Source organism: Aquarana catesbeiana, linkage group LG11, assembly GCF_042186555.1.
Source record: "Aquarana catesbeiana isolate 2022-GZ linkage group LG11, ASM4218655v1, whole genome shotgun sequence".
In the NCBI taxonomy this organism is placed as follows: Eukaryota; Metazoa; Chordata; class Amphibia; order Anura; family Ranidae; genus Aquarana; species Aquarana catesbeiana.
Genome location: NC_133334.1, coordinates 176,686,899 through 176,710,835, shown reverse-complemented (window position 1 = coordinate 176,710,835; position 23,937 = coordinate 176,686,899). Strand labels below are relative to the sequence as shown.

Here is a 23,937-nt window from a genome sequence, read left to right as displayed (position 1 = left end):
AAGCAATGAACATGTCTCCACTAGGGGGTAAATCGGAGCCAGCAAGGTACTTAAATGTTATTCACTAACTATTTATTAAATATACCAACTTATATATTTCTCAATGCTGGAGGAAATATCACATACCTTATTATACACAGCAAGAAGTGGGAAGTATTAGCCACATTTCTCACCGTAAACTGACCACTGTGGCCACTACATACAACCCAAACAGTATATCCACTGTCTTGGCATTGGTGTAGGTATGTCATTTCACCGAAAATTATGCATTGCTCACTGTGGTCCTGCTTCAGCAGGTATACATTAAATAACCCCTTGCTCAGCTACAGTTAGTATATGAAATACCCTGTCAGTGAGGAAAAAAAGCAAAGAAGGAAGGAAGGAGGGGAAGGGGAGGGGAGAAAAAGGGGAAGGGGAACAAAAGGAAAAAAACGGGGGAGAAAAAATATATAGGGAAAGATAGCAAAAGGGGGGGACAAGAGTAAGGGAGGAGAGGGGGGATTGGAGGGAAGGGGAAGAAGAAAATAGAGAATAAAATAAAATAATGTAGTGCAGCCAGAAGGACAAAAAACAACAAAGATCAAAAAATAATAATCAGAAACACCCCTATCAGAGGGTAGGAGAATACAGGAAATCTTAGGGTTCGAAAATGCTGACAAGTTACATTCTGTATTGAGCCCCAGGGGTTGCATATTATTCAAATTGTAAATACACATTTTTTCTTTCTGGTAGAAGATTCTGTCAAAGTCTCCTCTTTGTGGTGGTAAGTTGAGTTTATTGATTCCTTTGAAAAGGAAGCCCTTTATGCATTATGCATTATGAAATGTAATGAAGTGAAGAGCAAGAAGACGTTCATCGTCCTTTTTGAGGATGCTTTGAATGTGTTCGCCAACTCTGACTTTGAGTGGCCTCTTTGTCTTGCCAACGTAGGCTTTGCCACACGGGCACGTTAACATGTAGACAACACGCATAGTAGAACAATTGTTAAAATTATTCATTTTGAAATTCTTTTTGCCATCAGAGCTGGCGAACACATCAGTCCTATCCGCAAATTTACATTAATTTACAGATGTCCGCGCATGCTCTGATGAAACTCGTGTGACAAGTGAAACGCGTCAACATGACGCCATCACGCTCTGTAATGTGAGGACATGGTCTATCCACCCACTAGACAAACCTCCAGACGCCACTACGCTCCTTGCTGGAGACTCTGCAAATACTGCGACACCTCAGAGAACAACCCGGCAGCAAAATAGCAACTATACACGGCACTGTGTATATTCCGGACACGCTGATTGATGCAGGAAGTGTTCCTCTCAAGCCCTATGGCTTGGAATGAGATGATTGTACCATCTGCCTCTGATCCAGGACTTGGACAAGATCGATTCAGCATGACGGTGGAAACAGTAAGATGTACCTGTTCTATTTGCGAAGTGAATTAAATATTTATGCACTCACCTGCAGTGGATAGAATCCACTAACCCGTCTTTAGCTGTTATCATCAAATAGGGTGTGTGTGTATATATATATATATATATATATATATATATATATATATATATATATATATATATATACCATCCCGTGTTCATTGAGTTTCCTGTTTACTTTTGCTCTGTTAGAAAAAGGGGCATGTTCAATTTACATGGTGTTGAGGTGTTCTGCCAGCCCTTTAAAAATAAATGGCCTGCCCTAAGGCTGTGCACTCTCGCTCACAGTAACCCGTTACATTAACACAATCCATAGTCTGAATGGTTCCTCTTATGCCTAGTACACACTATGGACTGTCCTCCCTGCCAGAACACACCAGTCAACGCTCGCATACATTGGTTTGCGAGTGATGGTCAGATGCCGATTGGACAGATGTTTTTCTGGCACGCCTATTCTACAGAAGCCAGAAGTTTGGCTGGCTTCTGTAGGACAGGCTGCCATACACAACACTCTGTTGAATCGGCCAATATTCGGCCTGTGTCTTCCAGACCTAAGACACCAAATGGTAACAGATTATTAGATTGGTAAATACACAAGTTTAATGCTAACTGTGCTTCAATAACTGTTGTTGCCTTTCGCAGATAATCAATTACGTAAACACCAGACCTTTCTCTGCCAGAGAAACACGGTAGTTCTCCAGGAATATAAATTTAAGCCTGTCTCCAACAGCAGGATCATTGTTGATAACATCACCCACAGAAGTGATTAATTTGATGATCATCTTGGCCACGTGGTACCCAGGAGCAGCCTATCAATGAGACAAAGACAATGAAAACTACAAGAATGAAAAGGGAAAGTATAGAGATAGAGAAAGGCAGAAAGATTTGCTGCATGAGAAAGAAAGTGTAAACACTGAAGAACATCAATAAAAATGTGCATATCTATAACTGTACCCATCCATGCATTATCATATGTCAATATTACTGAGACAATAAACGTATACAAATATGCACTGTTTGAGGTACAGAAAAGGGCTTGGGCTGACTTAATGCATCCCAATATGTGCAAGTCAAGCATCTTATCTGGGAATGCATTGTGAAATAAAACAAAACTATACTTAACACAGAACTATTGTTTACTCTTGCGCTGTCATATACTTCTTGCAACCTTGCTAATTTTTCCCACCAACACAAACAATAATTTGGAGTCCACAAATGAGCAATAACAAGTACTGTAGTTGGACCAAATTCTGTCTCATAGATTATAGAAATCTTACAGTATACTTGAAATCAGTGGCGTCACTAGGGGGTGGCTATTGGGGCTATAGCCCTGAATCTGGGGACCATAGCCCTGAGTCTCTTACTGGGTGCAGCAGTCGGGCTGCATGTGTCATGGCTGCGTGAGTCTGACATTCTCACAGCCCAGACAGTGCAGTCCCGCCCCCAACCCCTCCGCAAAAACAGGAGCTCAGGAAGCCTTGATCTATTCCTGCTCCTGCCCCTCCCCCTCACTCCAATTCCCTTGGCTGTGTTATGAACATGAAGAGGATGTGTGGGCGGGAACTTTAAAACAGCAGCTATCTCCTCTTCATGAACAGTCAGCCTGAGCCTCCGGGGATAAGCCTGTGTGTAAAAACTGTGACTGAGCTCTCCCCCCTCCTCCACCCTTCCTTCTGTCTCCCAAATCTCTCACCCTCACTCCTTTTTATTTTGTGCTTCAGAAGTCTTGCTTTTTTATTTTTTTGCCAAAGTTTCTGGGTTTTTTTTTGTAATGTGTTCCAGTGTGTTTTTGATGTGTTTTGCCACATTCCAGTGCAGTTCCATACAGAAAAAATGCAGCATATTCTACTTTTGTTGGCTGCACTGGAACGCATTGCACAGGTGGGAACTTGGACCATTGGAATCAATGTAACTAGTGTCCATGCGTTTTTGATGCAGAATAAAAAAGCACAGGACTGCATCTGGTGTGAACCGGTCCTTGATCATCTGCATCATCAAAAACAGCAGCAGAATGCTCTCACTGAAGTAGAAACTCTTACAATGTCTGGTTGTGAATCTCAGAATTGTAGGGTGACAGCAGACAGCTTAGACAAAAAAGACCATGCTTGAACAAGGACACTCTTAATCAGACACTCGCTGACTTTAAACAGCACACAATGCAATGCACACATTTGCAGTATGCTGTTGCAGGGTTTTAGGGGTTTAAAACTTGCTGTTATAGGGTAACAGCCCTCTATTCCTGTCTCGCAATGCTGCTGTTGTGTTTTCATCTTCACCTTTCACATGGGCTTCCAACGGAGGCTACGGGTACATTCACATGGGCGTTTAGCCATGATGCAGTTTCTAGTAGCAGAAATCTATAGAATCCTTCTGCAGGATTTGACAACTGGTAGCTGCAGCCACCAAGCCCATACAATGCAATGACAGGCTGCCAGTGGCCAAAGCTATTCATGGCTGTTCGCACAGCCAGCAATTACCTGCGACGATCACAGCTGGACACAATGGGGTTGATTTTGCTAAAGGCAAGTAGACTGTGTACTTTGCTCCAGGGCTTAATAAATGAGTTAAGGCTTCACTTTGCAAAGAATACCCAATCGCGCGCGAGAAAAATAAAAAAAGTGCATTTTTGGTTGCACATGATTGGATGATGAAAGTCAGCAGAGCTTTTGCTCATTTACTAAGCTCTGGAGCAACTGTTATTCTGACTTTCTTTACTTCGCTGCTATGGGCTCTAACCCAAGATCTTTTGTAGACCTAGCAATGCCCCTACTTGAAATGGAAATGTTCATTCTCACCTTTGCCTAAACAATGTTACTGTGCTTGTCTATTTCTTTGCTCACCTTTCCTCCAATCATCACGGTTCTGGGTACATATTGTTTGCTGGGATCTTTCTTTATACCTGAAAAGGATGGTTATGTACAATTAGACCTCAGTTAGACCTTGTTTATTGCATTACATTATATGTATCTTGATTATTAATTGACAGCTAGATAACAGCTTCAACTAGATAACTTTGAATGTGTAAATAGCTTCTCACTTTGATACAGTATGCGAATGCCATAAGTGAATTAACAGCTTTGCACATCATTAGGAATTAATTATTCCGCAATGATTTGTTTGTCAATTACATTAATGTGGGTTTTTAATAGTTATTTAGGTTATTGATTTACAAGAAACTTAGTAATAGTTTTATGTTAGTGTAATCACTTCTATCTATATACAACATGCTTAATGCACAGGACATCTGCTTCATAATGCTGTGGGAAGTTGGGAACCTTTGACCTTTTCTTTTCAATGGTATTGTTCAAACCAGTTTTAGCTATTGTTTGCCCTGCTGTATATACAGTGGGGACGGAAAGTATTCAGACCCACTTAAATGTTACACTCTTTGTTTTATTGCAGCCATTTGTTAAAATCATTTAAGTTCATTTTTTTCCTCATTAATGTACACACAGCACCCCATATTGACAGAAAAACACAGAATTGATGACATTTTTGCAGATTTATTAAAAAAGAAAAACTGAAATATCACATGATCCTAAGTATTCAGACCCTTTGCTGTGACACTCATATATTTAACTCAGGTGCTGTCCATTTCTTCTGATCATCTTTAAGATTGTTCTCCGCCTTCATTTGAGTCCAGCTGTGTTTGATTATACTGATTGGACTTGATTAGGAAAGCCACACACCTGTCTATATAAGACCTTACAGCTCACAGTGCATGTCAGAGCAAATGAGAATCATGAGGTCAAAGGAACTGCCTGAAGAGCTCAGAGACAGAATTGTGGCAAGGCACAGATCTGTCAAAGGTAACAGAAACATTTCTGCTGCACTTAAGGTTCCTAAGAGCACAGTGGCCTCCATAATCCTTAAATGGAAGACGTTTGGGATGACCAGAACCCTTGCTAGAGCTGGCCGTCCGGCCAAACTGAGTGGGGGAGAAGAGCCTTGGTGAGAGAGGTAAAGAAGAACCCAAAGATCACTGTGGCTGAGTTCCAGAGATGCAGTCGGGAGATGGGACAAAGTTGTAGAAAGTCAACCATCACTGCAGCCCTCCACCAGTCGGGGCTTTATGGCAGAGTGGCCCGACGGAAGCCTCTCCTCAGTGCAAGACACATGAAAGCCCGCATGGAGTTTGCTAAAAAACACCTGAAGGACTCCAAGATGGTGAGAAATAAGATTCTTTGGTCTGATGAGACCAAGATAGAACTTTTTGGCCTTAATTCTAAGCGGTATGTGTGGAGAAAACCAGGCACTGCTCATCACCTGTCAAATACAGTCCCAACAGTGATGCATGGTGGTGGCAGCATCATGCTATGGGAGTGTTTTTCAGCTGCAGGGACAGGACGACTGGTTGCAATTGAGGGAAAGATGAATTTGGCCAAGTACAGGGATATCCTGGACGAAAATCTTCTCCAGAGTGCTCAGGACCTCAGACTGGGCCGAAGGTTTACCTTCCAACAAGACAATGACCCTAAGCACACAGCTAAAATAATGAAGGAGTGGCTTCACAACAACTCCGTGACTGTTCTTGAATGGCCCAGCCAGAGCCCTGACTTAAACCCAATTGAGCATCTCTGGAGAGACCTAAAAATGGCAGTCCACCAACGTTTACCCTCCAACCTGACAGAACTGGAGAGGATCTGCAAGGAGGAATGGCAGAGGATCCCCAAGTCCAGGTGTGAAAAACTTGTTGCATCTTTCCCAAAAAGACTCATGGCTGTATTAGATCAAAAGGGTGCTTCTACTAAATACTGAGCAAAGGGTCTGAATACTTAGGACCATGTGATATTTCAGTTTTTCTTTTTTAATAAATCTGCAAAAATGTCAACAATTCTGTGTTTTTCTGTCAATATGGGGTGCTGTGTGTACATTAATGAGGAAAAAAATGAACTTAAATGATTTTAGCAAATCGCTGCAATATAACAAAGAGTGAAAAATCTAAGGGGGTCTGAATACTTTCTGTCCCCACTGTAGTAGTGTCTGAGTAAAGATGAAAGCAAGAAAGAGGGCCGGGAGCAGACCAAAGTCTCTCGAACAGTATTAGCTGATGTGGTCTCAAAAAATAAATAAAAAAATAAATAAATAAACCTTCCCCCTCTCCATTCCAGTATAAATTCAGTTCAACTCTTGGGACAGCTTGCGAGGGTAGGCTGGCCACTTCTTGCGCAAAGTGCCATTTGCACTTTCAATGCAGGAACACTACATCATCATCATCCCCTCATCATGTCTTCTCTGCTCTTTTAGGTAACTGACTCCACTCTTCCCTGCAACATTAAAGTGGATGTAAACCCTCACATTGACCCAGTGAAGTGAACAGCTTCAGATGATACACAGAGATTAAACAAATCTCCCTACATAAATTTTACATGTATATCTGCTGTCTTCATTTTTATATATTCTTTAGAAAGTTCAGATCTTGCTAGAGATTTTCTCTTCCTGTTCAACACTGAGTGTGAAGTTGGGCGTACAGTCAAGACAGCTGATTGGAGGAAAAGCACACACCCCCTCTCCACATAAGCAAAGGAAGGAAGGAATGTGCAGAGCTGTGCTCTAACTAGTCAGGCTGTCTGCTAATCTATTTATAGCAACCTCCCACAACACAAATTTCAGGCTGGTTTTATCTCCTGTGTCGGAGAACTTGTCAGAAGTTATCATGCTGATAACAGAACAATGGAGCAGGAAAAAGCCACGGGGCTTAGTGCTTTGAAGAGAGATAAGAAAACACTGCAGATGTATATGCCCAGCTCAAACTTCATGAATTGGGTTTACATCCACTTTAACTACTTTAGCCCCGGAAGGATTTGCCCCTTTAATGACCAGGGCGTTTTTTTGCGATATGGCACTGCGTCGCTTTAACTGACATTTGCATCGTCGTGCGACGTTGTACCCAAACAAAATTGATTTCATTTTTTTCCCACAAATAGAGCTTTCTTTTGTTGGTATTTGATCACCTCTGTGGTTATTATTTTTTGCGCTAAAAACAAAGAGCGACAATTTTGAAAAAAAAAAACAATTAACTTTTTGCTATAATACATATCCAAAAAAAAATATAAAAAAACAAATTTATTCATCAGTTTAGGCCGATATATATTCTTCTACATATTTTTGTTAAAAAAAAAAAAAAATATCACAATAGGTGTATATTGATTGGTTTGTGCAAAAGTTTTGGCGTCTACAAAATAGGGGATAGATTTATGGAATTTTTATTATTATTATTTTTTTTTACTAGTAATTACATAGTTACATAGTAGGTGAGACACAAGTCCATCAAGTCCAACCTATGTGTGTGATTATATGTCAGTATTACATTGTATATCCCTGTATGTTGCGGTCGTTCAGGTGCTTATCTAATTGTTTCTTGAAACTATCGATGCCCCCCTGCTGAGATCACCGCTTGTGGAAGGGAATTCCACATCCTTGCCGCTCTTACAATAAAGAACCCTCTATGTAGTTTAAGATTAAACCTCTTTTCTTCTAATTTTAATGAGTGGCCACAAGTCTTGTTAAACTCCCTTCCGCAAAAAAAGTTTTATCCCTATTGTGGGGTCACCAGTATTTGTATATTGAAATCATATCCCCTCTCAAGCGTCTCTTCTCCAGAGAGAATAAGTTCAGTGCTCGCAACCTTTCCTCATAACTAATATCCTCCAGACCCTTTATTAGTTTTGTTGCTCTTATTTGTACTTGATCCATTTCCAGTACATCCTTCCTGAGGACTGGTGCCCAGCACTGGACAGCATACTCTAGGTGAGGCTTGGTCCAGAGTCTTGTAGAGCGGGAGAATTGTCATTTTATCTCTGGAATTAATCCCCTTTTTTAATGCATGCCAATATTCTGTTTGCTTTGTTAGCAGCAGCTTGGCATTGCATGCCATTGCTGAGCCTATCATCTACTAGGACACGCAGGTCCTTTTCCATCCTAGATTCCCCCAGAGGTTGTCCCCCCAGTGTATAGATTGCATTCATATTTTTGTGGAGAAGTTATTGCCCTGCTTAGCTTAGTATAGTCAGCAAATACAGAGATTGAACTGTTTACCCCCTCCTCCAGGTCATTTATGAACAAATTAAAACAGGATTGGTCCCAGCACAGAACCCTGGGGGACCCCACTACCCACACCTGACCATTCCGAGTACTCCCCATTTATCACCACCCTCTGAACTCGCCCTTGTAGCCAGTTTTCAATCCATGTACTCACCCTATGGTCCATGCCATCTGACCTTATTTTGTACAGTAAACGTTTATGGGGAACTGTGTTAAATGCTTTTGCAAAATCCAGATACACCATGTCTACGGGCCTTCCTTTATCTAGATGGCAACTCACCTCCTCATAGAAGGTTAATAGATTGGTTTGGCAAGAACGATTCTTCATAAATCCATGCTGAGTACTGCTAATGATACCGTTCTCATTACTAAAATCTTGTATATAGTCCCTTATCATCCCCTCCAAGAGTTTACATACTATTGGTATGTAATGGTGGAGATCTGTGATTTTTAGCGGGACTGCAACATTGCGGTGGACAGATCGGACACTTTTGACACTTTTTTGGGACCATTCCCTAAGTGTGTTCTAACTGTAGGCAGGGTGGGCTTACTGGAACATGACAGAGATCACTGTTCCAGATCACTGGGAACAGTAGATCCCTGTCATGTCACCTGTCAGAACAAGGAATCGCTTTGTTTACAAAGGCAGTTCCCCATTCTGCCTCTGTAATAGACGATCGGGGGTCGCCGGTGGACATCGAGTCCACCCAACCCGTGGGCACGCTCCCGCAGAGTGCACGAGTGCTCGCCACCGTACAACTTAGGGCGATTTGCACAGAAGAGGCCACCTGCCGCCGTATAACAACGGTGGCTGGTCGGCAAGCGGATAAGCCACTTTGCATTGGTAACTGAATAAACTCTTCCCTGCAAAATTAAGCCACTTTGATTGCCTGCTATCCACACCTGCCTCGCTGTAACCATCAGTAACTTACTCCACTCTTCCCTGCAACATTAGGTCAATTTGCATGCCTGCAATCCACACCTGCCTCACTGTAACCATCGGTAACTGACTCCACTCTTCCTTGCAATATTAAGCCACTTTGCATGCCTGCAATCCACACTTGCCTTGCTGTAACCATCGGTAACTGACTCGACTCTTCTCTGAAGCACTGGGCTACTTTGCATGGCTGAAATCCACATTTACCCTGCTAAGTCTTTTCAAACTGTTTAAACTTGTGTTTATTGAGTAAAGCCCCATACACACGATAGGACTTTGTACAAACAAAGGGCGTTGGCCAGAAGTTTGTCTTGCATACAGACGGCAGGACTTTTCCAGTCAACTTTCACCAAATCACGTGGTTTTTCAGCTCTTTACCTCCACCCTTTGGTCAACTTCTGTATTGTTGTCTGATAATGAGTCAATCTCACCACTTTTATTGACTTTGATTTTTGACTTTTATTGACTTTTATGACACCTTATGAGCCGGGTTCACACTGGTGCGGGGATCCGACTTGGATCCCCGCCAATGCCAGGCACTGTGTTTGGTATGAATCTTGAGGGGGAACTCCACGCCAAATTTTAAATAAAAAACCAGCATGGGTTCCCCTCCAGGGGCATACCAGGCCCTTAGATCTGGTATGGATTTTAAGGGGACCCCCTACGCTGAAAGAACAGCGTGGGGGTCTCCCCAAAATCATACCAGACCCTTATCCGAGCATGCAGCCTAGCCGGTCAAGAAAGGGGGAGGGGACGAGCGAGCGCCCCTCCTCCTGAGCCTTACCAGGCCGCATGCCCTCAACATGGGGGGGCGGGTGCTTTGGCGGAGGGGGCGCCCTGCGCCCCCCCACCTCAAAGCACCTTGTCCCCATGTTGATGAGGACAAGGGCCTCTTCCCGACAACCCTGGCTATTGGTTGTCGGGGTCTGCGGGCGAGGGGCTTATTGGAATCCGGAAGCCCCCTTTAATAAGGTGGCCCCCAGATCCCGGCCCCCCATCCTTTGTGAATGAGTATGGGGTACATCGTACGCCTACCCATTCACCTAGCGAAAAAAGTGTCAAGAAAAAAACACAGTACACAGGTTTTTAAAGTAATTTATTAGGCCGCTCGGGGGGTCTTCTTCCGACTTCGGGGGTCTTCTTCCGACTCCAGGGGTCTGGATCTTCTGCCGGCTCCTCCGCTATCTTTTGCTAGCGGTGGCCCGGACATCTGGATCGTCTTCTTCCCTCTTCTCTTCCAGAGATGTTGACACGACGCTCTTTCCATCTGTAATGTTGTCTGTACACTCTGCTATGACTTATATAGGCAGTGGCCCCACCTCCTATGAAATCACAGTCCCGGGGCATGCTGGGACTGTGAGGTCATAAGGGGGCGTGGTCATAGGATGACATGACCATGCCCCCTTATGACCTCACAGTCCCAGCATGCCCCGGGACTGTGATGTCATAGGGGGCGGGGTCACAGTCATAGCAGAGCGCACAGACAGCATTACAGACGGAGAGAGCATCATGTCAACATCTCTGGAAGAGAAGAGGGAAGAAGACATCTTAAAAGACCGGGCTCCTCCGCTACCCCACCATGTTGAGGGCATGCGGCCTGGTATGACTCAGGAGGGGGGCAGCTCGCGCGTCCCCACCCCCCCTTCCTGACCGGCCGGGCTGCGTGCTCGGATAAGGGTCTGGTATGGATTTTGGGGGGAGCCCCATGCCGTTTTTTCGGTGTAGGGGGTTCCCCTTAAAATCCATACCAGACCTAAGGGCCTGGTATGCCCCCAGAGGGGAATTCCCTCTCGCTCTCGCCGCAATAGGAAAATGTGTTTTTCCTATTGCAGCCAGCGCGAGATGTACAGTACCCTTTCGCCGAGAACCAGCGCGATAAGTTCGCGCTGGAAACACTATCACGGCCGCGTACTGTAGTTTGTACAAAAGACTGATGCTTTTGTGTACACACGATCGGACTTTGCTCCATCGGACTTTTGTTGCCGGAAAGTTTGTCCGTTCGCACAGCCAACAAAAGTCCGATGGAAACAGAAAAAGTTTGTCCGATGGCGCATACACACGGTCGGATGTTGCTCCAAAACAGCTAATTTGCATGTTTATTGTCAAAAAGTCCGATCGTGTGTACGGGCCTTTACACTTACTTTTCATGGTGCCTTGACCAAGGTCAAACACCCAGCCTTATCCTGTCTCCATCCTGGTTTGCAATCTGTTTAGGGCAGAAAATCTCCGCTTTCACCACTGTCTGCTATATTAGCTCTTAATTGATTAAATTGTTTAACCTCCCCATACACCATTCCAGTATAAATTCAGCTGTATCTGCTTTATTAGCTCTTAATTGATTAATTGTTTAACCTCACCCTACTCCAACCCTGTATAAATCGAGTTTGCAAGGGTAGGCTGGCTATTTCTTGCACAAAGTGCCATTTCTGCGCTAAGTGCCTGGCACTTCCAACATGGAAACACATTATCATCCTTTCATCATGTCTTATCTGCTTTACTCTTTTAGGCAACTGATGACACTCTTCCCTGCAAAATAAAGCCACTTTGAATGTCAGCAATCCACACCTACCTCACTGTAACCATAGGTAACTGGCTCCACTCTTCCCTGCAACACCACTTTGTATGCTTGCAATCCACACCTGCCTTGCTCTAACCATCGGTAACTGACTCCACATTTCTCTGAAACACTGAGCTACTTTGCATGGCTGGTATCAACATTTACCTTGATAAGACTTTTCAAAAGGTAGTTTACACTTGTCTGTATTGAGTTACACTTACTTTTTATGGTGCCTTGACCAAGATTAAACCCCTAGCCTTATCTTGCCGTCTCCATCCTGCTTTGCAATCTGTTTAGGGCAGACAACCTCCACTTTCAAAGAAACATAGAAAAGTGACATCAGAAAAAGACTGAGTAGTCCATCGAGTCCATTTTATTTATTTTTGTCTTGTTTTTGTTTTTTTCATTAACCTTGTTGTCTGACAGTAGAGTGAAATAAGTTACCGATGGTTACAGCGAGGTAGGTGTAGATTGAAGGCATGCAATGTGGCTTAATTTGCAGGGAAAAAGTGGAGTCAGTTACCTGAAAGAGCAGAACAGAGAAAACATAATGAGAGGATGATGATGATGTGTTCTCGTGTTGAAAGTGCCAGGCACTTAGTGCAGAAATGGCACTTTACGCAAGAAGTGGCCAGCCTACCCTCGCAAGCCGTCCCAACAGTTGAACTGAATTTATACTGGAATGGAGTATGGGGAGGTTAAACAAATAGGAGCTAATAAAACAGACACATGGTGAAACTAACTGGAGGAAAGCGCATAACAAATCTTAGAATGTATTATTTTACTGAAAGTTGATGATTGGAATAAACTACCAACAGAGGTAGTGAGAAAGTCAAGAGTAAATGGCTTCAAACATGCTTGGGATAAATATAGCTCTATAGTCAGACCAGGGGTGTAGATAGGGGGGGTCAAAACCCCCCCCAGAACAATTGTCAGTGGCACAGTGACAGCAGCTAGGCTAGTGGAGCTGTGGGACTACCAGCCCTGGGAGCCACACAGCCTGTTTCCTGTCACTACCACTTTCATAACAAAACAAGCATGCCGCCGCCCACCGGGCATCGGGGAATCCCAGGTGATGAGAGGAGGCAGGGACTTTTGAGGAAGCATCAGCTACCTATTGGCTGAGGAGGCAGCAGGGGGCAGTGTAGCCTATACAGGCTGCACTGTCCCCTGCTGCCTCCCCAGCCAATAGCCAATAGGTAGCTGACACTTCCTCAAACATGCCTAAATTGCCTGCTATGAAGTTCCTCCACTGATCAAGGTGAGAGAGGAGAGAAATGTTTTGCCCAGTAGAAATGATGGAAACACAGAGAGCTTTTAGAAGTGCCTGTACCTTCGCCACTTTAATTACCGCCATTTTAATGCCACCCATATTCTAGTCCTTTTTAACAGTGTAAAAGTAACCTGACACCTGTGCAACATGTCAGCTTATTGTCACTATGTTAACCACTTGCCGACCAGACACCTCATTATAATGCAGGAGGTTGGCTCCTTCCCATGAATCCCTGTAGCTGTGCGTTGACTCCTTTGAGAGCCATAGCAGGCACGCGCACGCTGCCAGCTGCCCTAGCGTCGGTTTTTGTCCATCGAACTAGCATACAGACGAGCGGATTTCTGGGTCCTTCGGAGTTACGACGTAAAGATTTGAAGCAAGTTCCAAATCTAAAGTCCGTCAGATTTGCGACTGGAAAAGTCCGTTGAAAGTTCAGGGAAGCCCTCACACGATCGGATTGTCCACCGGATTTGGTCCGTCGGCGTCCGTCGGACTTTTGTAGCCGAAAAGTCTGACCGTGTGTATGCCCCTTTAGTGATTAGTAACAGCGATCTCTCTCCTCCTTCAGTCAGTCCTGTCCCCTCACAGTTAGAAAACACCTCCCAGGGAACACATTTAACCCCTTGATCGCCCCCTAGTGTTAACCTCTTCCCTGTCAGTGACATTGCTGTATAAATGTCAATGGACCCAAAAAAGTGTCCAATCTGTCTGCTGCAATGTCGCAGTCCGGCTAAAAATCACAGATCGCCGCCATTACTAGTAAAAAAAATTATACTAAAAATGCCATAAATCTATCCCCTACTTTGTAGACGCTATAACTTTTGCACAAACCAAGAAATTAGTTTTTTTACATTTTTTTGCGATATTCATTATAGCAAAAAGTAAAAAATATTGTTTTTGTTTTTCAAAATTGTCGCTCTTTTTTTGTTTATAGCGCAAAAAATAAAAACCGCAGAGGTGATCAAATACAACCAAGAGAAATCCATAATTGTGGGGAAAAAAGGACCTCAATTTTGTTGGGTACAACGTCGCACGACCGCGCAATTGTCAGTTAAAATGATGCAGGGCCATATCGCAAAAAATGGCCTGGTCATTAAGGGGGAAAATCTTCCGGTCCTTAAGTGGTTAAAAGGACAGGGCCAGGTACAATAGGTGGGGGCCAGAGCATTGCTGACTACTTCTGGCTTGGTTAGGACAGAGTAAGGGAGATTGATCACCATCAGGAGGTCATATCTGAAACATTGGTGTGGTGCGAGGCCTTTGCTCACCCTTTTTTGTTTCATACAATGTTTGCTGACCCCTGTAATATTTATGCTATAATGTACAGAGTACAGTAGTTACTGTTAATGAAGTTCTTCTTCAAGGTAGGCTGTATATAGGAAAGCATATGCAATGGGAAAATTTTACAAACCAATATGTTGAAGTCTGTTAGACTCCTGGCACAGTAATTAAAGCATATTTTTGGGTACAAATGATATATGCTATTGTATACACAGCTATTAGGGTTTTAATCACAATTTTTCCACACCGATAATTCTTACCGTGTAGCAGGCTCACTAATTATTGTCTCCTGGATACCCATGGCGAACCCCCCCCCCCCCCCCCCCGGAGAAAAATGCATATTCAGCCCTGCTCTTCCCTGCAACACCAAGTCACTTTGCATGCCTGCAACCCACCCCAGCCTCACTGTAACCATCGGTAACTGACTCCACTCTTCCCTGAAACATCATGTACTATGCGTGCTGTGGGAGATTAGCTTCAAGCAAAGAGTTCTCAGAAAGGTAATCCAGCCGTATGCAAGGTTAAGGGCTTCCTGCCCGTGTTTATTTGGTCAGCAAATAAAGCAAACAGAAAAGGTTTCCCGCGCAGAAAACAGTCCCAAAGCAAATTCTATCAAACGACTATAAGCCTCCTGGCTAACATATAGACCTCACTGGGTCTGCTCCAGTCCTGCAGGCATGTTCCCTCACAGCCTGCTTCTCCTCTCTCAGCAACACCCATTTACCTTAAGAATCTCAAGACTCCATGTGGCAAATGTACTTCATCAATAACTGACAGGGGCTGTTTGTCACATACCTCCCCCCTCTGTTTGAACCCGTGGGTTCGAACACCAGCTATTAAACAGTGGGTTCTAGAAAGGGCATCCACATTTTTCTGGTTGCAACCAGCCCTGTGGTCCACTTTAAAAGAAAAATCTTGGAGTGCCAGGAACCAACGGGTAACCCTTGCATTACGATCCTTAGCCTGGGCCCTCCATTTCAAGGGAGCATGTTCTGTTATGAGTCAGAAATGGCGCCCCAGCAAGTAGTACTGTAGAGCCTCCAAGGCCTAATTAATGGCCAAGCATTCTTGCTCCACAATACTATAGTTTCCCTCTGCCAGGGTCAGCTTCCGACTCAAATAGACCACCGGGTGTTCTTCTCCGCCTGCCACTTGTCACAAAACAGCCCCCAGACCTATACTTGAGGCATCAGTCTGGACCACAAAGTTCTTGCTAAAGTCTGGGGCCACCAACACAGCCTTTTTACACAGCGCCTCCTTCAGACTATGGAAAGCTGCCTCAGCCTCGGGATTTCACTTAATTGCTACAGAGGAGCTTTTGCCCCTGGTGAGGTCAGTTAAGGGTGCTGCCATCATGGCAAAGTTTGGGATGAACCTTTAATAATACCCAACAATGCCTAGGAAGGTTCTTGTTTCTTGGTGGCTGGAGCAGGCCAGTCTCTAATGGCTTTTACCTTATGGACTTAGGATTTGATTAGGCCCCATCGTCCAATAGTGTATCCCAGATACCGTGCCTCGTCTAAACCTATGGCACACTTCTTTGGGTTTGCGTTTCTAATGGAAATAATGACAGCTTGGACTTTGGGTAGGTGACTTTCCCAGTCTGTGCTACAAATAACCACATCATCTAGACTGGCTGAAGAACAGCGTTGATGTGGGCTAAGGATCTCATCCAACATCTGCTGGAGTTTAGCAGGAGATCCATTTAACCCAAAGGGCATCCACACAAACTGCCATAAGTCCTCCGGAGTCCAAATGAGTTTTCTCTTTTGCTTCCTCTGTCAGGGGAACCTGCCAATACTCTCTAGTGACATCAAGAGTCGTTATATACCTGGCAGGGCCCAACTTCTCCACTAATTCATCAACACAGGGCACGGGATAGGTGTCAAATTTTGACACTTCGTTCAGTTTCCGGAAGTCATTACAAAATCTTAAGGACCCATCTGGTATGGGAACCAAGATTTTGGGACTACAGCTCTCACTTTTGGACTTCTCTATCACCCCGAGGTCAAAAATCCTCTGTACTCCCTCTGCTACTGCCTGTCTGCGAGCCTCTGGAATATGATAAGGCTTAAGCTGCACCCAAACCTTGGAGTCAGTGACAATGTCATGTTTAATTATATTTGTGCAGCCTGGTAACTGAGCAGAAATCTTTATTACACTGTAGAAACTTTCTTACCTCCTGCTGTTGTGACACCGACATAGACCGATATCTGAACTTCACTTATGCCTTACTCTATCTTTAGTGGCTGATCACTAGGGATGGGCTGAACAGACCCCTGTTTGGTTTGCACCAGAACTTCCGAACACCGCGAAAGTTCGGACCCGAATAACAAACCCCACTAAATTCAATGGGACCCGAACATCAAAAATCAAAAGTGCCCATTTTAAGAGCTTATATGCAAGTAATTGGGCATACAATGGTTATAGGGGTCAGGGTCCTGCAATGGTGGACATGCATCAATAAAAAAAAGTTTGTAAAATACTTCATTTTTAAATGAGCAGTGATTTTTTTGATTTTTAAAGTGAAAGCATAAAAATAAAAAAATCCTTCCAATATAGTGCCTGGGGGGTCCCCTTAGTCTACCTGTAATGTGGCAGATCTGTTCCATGTCTAGAATCTGCTGTAGCAATAATAGCATTTATAAAGCCAAAATAAAATGACAGGCAGGCAAGCTGCCTTTATTTATTTTGCTCAGCAACAGCTGGGAGCCAGTGTGAATGATGAGGCCACAATGTAGTGCACTGGGAACAAGATTAGAGATTTTTTGGATACATTCTGGTGTCACTTTGACTTTGGATAGAAGTAACGGGTACGTAAAAATTGGTCTTTGGGTGTCGGTGGCACCTTCCCACCGTAACCCTATAGAGGTAATCTTGATGAAAGCAAGAATTGGCCTTGCTGTAAAAAATTGCAATGATATGCACCTGTCAAACAGGTGCAGAAAAATTGGTCTTTGGGTGTTATTTGTGCCCATGAAAACTATACCAAACATTCTTCAAGATGAAATGATTGAACACCCTCAAAGCTAGGCAGCCTCGAAGTCCTGCAGAGATTCCACATCCCAAAAAGACTTAATCACTGACATCAGCATCAGGGGCTTCATAGCTGGTAATCCAGGACTGATTCATTTTTATAAAAACGGTCCACGGAGTCTGTGGACAGATGCTTTCTTTGATCAATAACAAAACCTCCTGCAGCACGGAATGCCCATTCTGAAAGCTTGTTGGATGCAGGGCAGCCCAATAACTCAATAGAATACTGGGCAAGTTCTGGCCAGTGGACTATTCTCATGACCCAGTAAGTTAGTGGATCGTCAGCTGGGAAGCTCTCCATCTCTTTTTTTGCCCCGAGGTAACCGTCCACTATGTGATGCAGACGCTCCCGATGGGATGTGGAAGCTGACAGCCCTGGGCGGTGAGGACTTAAAAAATTCTGAAATGCCTCACTTAGGCAGACGACTTCTCCAACAGAAGAATCAAAACAACGTTTTCCACCACACTGTAACCTACTGGAGTCAGGAAAAATGTTCAATAAAATCCTCTTTAACGTGTCCTCAAGAGATTTTATCTTCTGCACTCCCTGTGGGGATGGGATGAGTTCTGAGACCTTCCCCTGATAACGGTGGTCAAGGAGGGTTGCCAACCAGTAATCATCCTTCTCCTTTATGCCACATATTCTTGGGTCCTTTAGCAGACTTTGAAGCATGAGGTTGCCCATGCGACTCCTCAGGTATATTCAGGATGACAGCGTCTGGAACTTCCTCCTCCCAGCCACTTACTACTCCCAAGGGTCCTGGGATTGGAAAGCCATCGCTTACAGATTGACGCATGTCTTCCTCTTCTTCAAAGCCTATGAAAGTGCCAGATTTCTCTTCCTCATCCTCCTCCCTTCTCTCCTCCTGTGTGTTCTGTGACATAGGAATGATGGTGTCTGGATAAAGTGGACCTTGAGAGGAAAGGAAGTCTCTTCCTCCTGCTGCTCTGCCTCCAGTGCCCTGTCCATAATGCCATGCAGAGTCTGCTCCAGCAGGAACACAACAGGGATTGTGTCACTGATGCATGCACTGTCATTGCTCACCATCCTTGTGGCCTCCTCAAATGGTGACAATACAGTGCATGCATCCTTAATGATCAGCCATTGGCGTAGGGAAAAAAAGCTGAGGCGGCCTGAGCCTGTCGTTGTGCCGTACTGGCATAGGTGCTCATTGACGGCACTCTGCTGCATGTATAGCCGCTGCAGCATTCCCAAAGTTGAATTCCACTCGGTGAGCATGTCACAAATCAGACAGTTTACGGGAGAGTGGAATTCCCGCTGAATTTCAGCCAACCGAGCACTGGCTGTGTATGACCGCCTGAAATGGCTACAGACTCTTCTGGCCTGTTTTAGTACATCTTGCAACCCTGGGTACGTACTTAGGAAACGCTGCACCACCAAATTGAGGACATGTGCCAGGCATGACACATGTGTCAACTTTCCCTGTCTAAGGGCTGACAGGAGGTTTGAGCCATTATCGGACACCACCATTCCTGGCTCCAGCTGGCATGGTATGAACCACCTCTGGGCCTGTCCCTGCAGAGCTGCAAGAATCTCTGCTGCGGTGTGGTTCCTGTCCCCTGAACACACCAGCTGAAGCACATCATGGCACCTTGTAGCCTGACTCTGGGAATAGCCCTTTGAACACTTAGGGGGTACCTGATGTTTATAGGACAATTCTGCAGAGGAGGGCATGGAGGAGGAGGGGGAGGGGGTAGAGTTCACAGGTCTGGTATCATCACCACTAACTGTATGGAGATGTGGGGGCACAACAAGCTGCAGCACCCAGCCCTGTCCTGCATCCTTTCGAGTTGCAAGCAGTGTTACCCAGTGTGCTGTGAACAAAATATATTGTCCCTGCCCATGCTTGCTGGACCACGTCTCAGCAGTAAGGTTACAGCTGACTGCCATGCCCAACGATGCCAGAACATTCCCTTCCATGTGATGGTAGAGAGATGGAACGGCCTTACGTGAAAAGTAGTGCCACTGGGAACCTGCCATTGTGGTACAGCATATTGTGCGATTTCACAAAAGGGGGTAGAATCCACCAGGGTGAAAGGCAGAAGTTGGAGAGCCAACAGCTTTGACAAGCTTTCATTTAGATGCTGCACATGTGGGTGGCAGGGACTATATATTTTTTCCGCTGCAGCAGATGGGCAGAGGAATTTGCCAGCTACAGTCTACAGCTGGTGGTGTGCTGCTGGCAGATGTGCTACTAGGACATGTGACACCCTGTGCTATACCATCATCCCTGTCAGTGGAGGCTGCTAAGAGGTAATGACTTGGTATAGCAGGAGCAGACTGAAGTGGGTAAGGAGGAGGTACAGATTTGTGTCCCTTTTGTGTGGCTTTTAGGTGCTCTTCATCATCATCTCCATCTTCTCCATCTTCATCATTACCACTGGAGACAACTTGGCAATATGCTGCAGCTTAGGAAACATGAATGTCAATTTGTCTACCAGTGTTCCTTCCTCTCTCTAGGCTCATGTTCCTGTCATCCTCAACCTCAGAGACAACATCTGAATCCAGTAATGGCTGGGCATCATCAAGGAACAAGTGGCTGATGCTGTGGTCAAATAACTCAGCTGATTCCTCAATGGCTGATGTTGGGGCTATGGCAGGAATAGATGTGAACAAGGTGGCAGGTTTATCTACTCTGGCAATTGCAGGGGACTGCACACTTGTCTCTGCTTGCGTGACAGAAGATGAGGAGGATAAGGAAGATTTGGTAATCCAGTCCACCACCTCCTCTGCATGCTGTGGCTGGATAGCACGGGCAAACTCACTAAACAGAGGAAATGATGCCCTGCCTGAGGACTGACCACCACGTCCACCTTTGCCTGTGGACACATTTGTTGTTGGCCCCCTTACAGTGCCAAGGGAACATCTGCCTCTCCTTGTCCTCCCAGACATTACTGGGATAGAGGGGGCGGTGCTTATAAGCAAATGTAAAGAAGTTGAAATCTGTACATAGTTGCACTTTAATCAATGTAAAGAGGTGTTTCGTGCACTTTAATTTGAGTACTTAAGCTACACAGACACACTCCACGGATACACTATAATAATCTGCAATATAATGCACCAAACGTACAGTGACGCACAGAACTATATGGCGTTAAACTGTCAGTAACGCACACAGAACTATATGGCGTTAAACTGGCAGTAATACACGCAAAACGATATGGTGTTAAACTGGCAGTAATGCACAGAGAACTATATGGCGTTAAACTGGAGGTAACGCACGCAAAATTATATGGCATTAAACTGGCAGTAATACACACAAAACGATATGGCGTTAAACTGGCAGTAATGCACACAGAACTATATGGCGTTAAACTGTCAGTAATGCACGCAAAATGATATGGTGTTAAACTGGCAGTAGCGCACACAGAACTATATGGTGTTAAACTGGCAGTAACGTACAGGGGTGGGGTGGGTAGTGGGGTTCCCCAGGGTTCTGTGCTGGGACCAATCCTATTTAATTTGTTCATAAACGACCTGGAGGATGGGATAAACAGTTCAATCTCTGTATTTGCAGACGATACTAAGCTAAGCAGGGCAATAACTTCTCCGCAGGATGTGGAAATCTTGCAAAAAGACCTGAACAAATTAATGGGGTGGGCGACTACATGGCAAATGAGGTTCAATGTAGAAAAATGTAAAATAATGCATTTGGGTGGCAAAAATATGAATGCAATCTATACACTGGGGGGAGAACCTCTGGGGGAATCTAGGATGGAAAAGGACCTGGGGGTCCTAGTGGATGATAGGCTCAGCAATGGCATGCAATGCCAAGCTGCTGCTAATAAAGCAAACAGAATATTGGCATGCATTAAAAGGGGGATCAACTGCAGAGATAAAACGATAATTCTCCCGCTCTACAAGACTCTGGTCCGCCCGCACCTGGAGTATGCTGTCCAGTTCTGGGCACCAGTCCTCAGGAGGGACGTACTGGAAATGGAGCGAGTACAAAGAAGGGCAACAAAGCTAATAAAGGGTCTGGAGGATCTTAGTTATGAGGAAAGGTTGAGAGCACTGAACTTATTCTCTCTGGAGAAGAGACGCTTGAGAGGGGATATGATTTCAATTTACAAATACTGTACTGGTGACCCCACAATAGGGATAAAACTTTTTCGCAGAAGAGAGTTTAATAAGACTCGTGGCCACTCATTACAATTAGAAGAAAAGAGGTTTAACCTTAAACTATGTAGAGGGTTCTTTACTGTAAGAGCGGCAAGGATGTGGAATTCCCTTCCACAGGCGGTGGTCTCAGCGGGGAGCATTGATAGCTTCAAGAAACTATTAGATAATCACCTGAATGACCGCAATATACAGGGATATGTAATGTAATACTGACACATAATCACACACATAGGTTGGACTTGATGGACTTGTGTCTTTTTTCAACCTCACCTACTATGTAACTATGTAACTATGTACACAGAAGTAAATGGAATTAAACTGGCATTAACGCACACAGAAGTAAATGGCATTAAATAGACATGTGCATTAGTTTCCGTCCGAATTTTGGGTATTTTCGTTATTGCTTTAATAAACGATAACAAACGTGCAGAATCCGAAAACCGAAAGATCCGGCATAAACAAATGCTTTATTTTCATTTTCGTTGCGACAACAGTTCGATATAGATAGGAGATTCGACATGACGCTGACAATAGCGATCTGTGTCCATCGAACCTGTGATCGAATGTGCCTAACCTTAGCTCTATTAGTCCAAGATTATTCTACATAGAGAGAAAAGATTCGACAGAGAGAAAAGATTCGACATTATAGAGACAATAGCAAAAAAGGTCAAATGTGCCTAACCTAACTCTATTAGTCCAAGATTATTCGAAATAGAGAGAAAAGATTGGACATGAAGATTCGATGAAGCAGTCACCGCGAGCGGACATTTATGTTCAAATGCTCCGCCCATAGGCTATAGAAGAATTCTAATGTTGGTTGACTAGTAATAATAATTAATAAATATAATTATTACTAGTGTCATACAACATTAGAATTCTACTATAGCTTGTAGGCGGAACATTCGACCGGAAATGTACGATTGCGGCGTCGTACAGTTTAGCTGCTCCGTCTAATCTTCTTAGAACATTCGACAGACACCATAAGCCTTCAATGACAGATTCGACCTTAATTATTTTGGATTTTCGGACGAATGCATTTTTTAGCAAAATTAAATAAATAAAACCGAATTTCGGGAGTAACTAAATAAATTTATTTTTCGGACGAAAACAAAATTCCGAAACGAAATATTTCAGTGTGAACATGTCTAGCGTTAAACTGGCAGTAACGCAATCAAATAGACAGTGTTCAACTACACTGACGCTATCTGAACTGTCCCTATTCTAGCTATACACTAATGATTATTGACACGGTCTCACTACAGTAGACTGAAACTATATGAGTTGTCCCTACTCCACACCAATGTATGTATGAATTACACGGTCTCACTACACTACAGTGAAACTATCTGAGCTGTCCCTAATCTAGTTGCACACTATGCAAAGCTGAATGATGGTCCTCTTCACTACACTCACGCTATCCCTAGACTAACACTAAACTAATATTCTACACTGAAAATTGAAGCAAAATAGCACAGTATAGCACACTGAGTGATAGCCCTGAACAGAGCCCTGTTCTAACTCTCCATGCCGAAATCACACTGAAAATGGCTGCCATTGAAAGAATACTTTTATACTGTGGGAATGAGCCATGATTGGATAAAGTCATGATGACAGTGTCCAATCATGCCTCTGACAGTGCTCTGTGCCCTGATTGGCTGAAGCTTTCACTGCTTCAGTCAATCAGGGCTTGCAATGCACTGTTCAGCACCACAATGCATTGTGGTCGGTTCGGGGGCCGAACACACGGTCAAACTACTTGTTTTTTCGGCTGTTCGTCGAACGTCCGAACAGCTAAAGTTCGTCCCAAACTTATGCTCGGGCCAAACTGTTTACCCATCCCTACTGATCACCCAGGGCTAGGAGAGCTTCCCTGACTTGGCTTCCATGCTTTAATTAAATTTACATGAGAGATCTGCTCTTTCTTACACCTGTCTGGTTGGCATACCTTAGTTTACCTCCCCAAACTTTTCCAGTATTTCATACGGTCCTTGCCACTTAGTTAGGAACTTACTTTCCACCATAGGGACTAAAACAAGTACGTGATCCCCCGGATTGAAAGTTTGAAAATTCGCCAATCTATTGTACACTCGTGCTTCCTGGGCTTGCTGCATGTGTTCTTGAACAAGAGGAATTGCTGAGGAAAAACTATCCTGCATGACTGAGATATGCTCAATGACACTCCAGTAGGGAGTAGTTTCAGTCTCCAAGGTTTCTTTAGCAATATCCAGCAACCCT

General features: G+C 44.2%; 1 protein-coding gene across 1 annotated transcript in view; it reads right to left on the bottom strand.

The window, feature by feature from the left end:
* Window positions 1-23,937, bottom strand: part of PYGM (glycogen phosphorylase, muscle associated) — a 1,234,135-nt gene that overhangs the window by 179,235 nt on the left and 1,030,963 nt on the right. The window contains exons 15-16 of the mRNA XM_073605061.1: window positions 4,271-4,329; window positions 2,098-2,239 (exon numbers count right to left, since the gene is read on the bottom strand). Of these exons, the coding sequence (XP_073461162.1) occupies window positions 2,098-2,239; window positions 4,271-4,329 (201 nt within the window). The remainder of the gene's footprint in view (window positions 1-2,097; window positions 2,240-4,270; window positions 4,330-23,937) is intronic.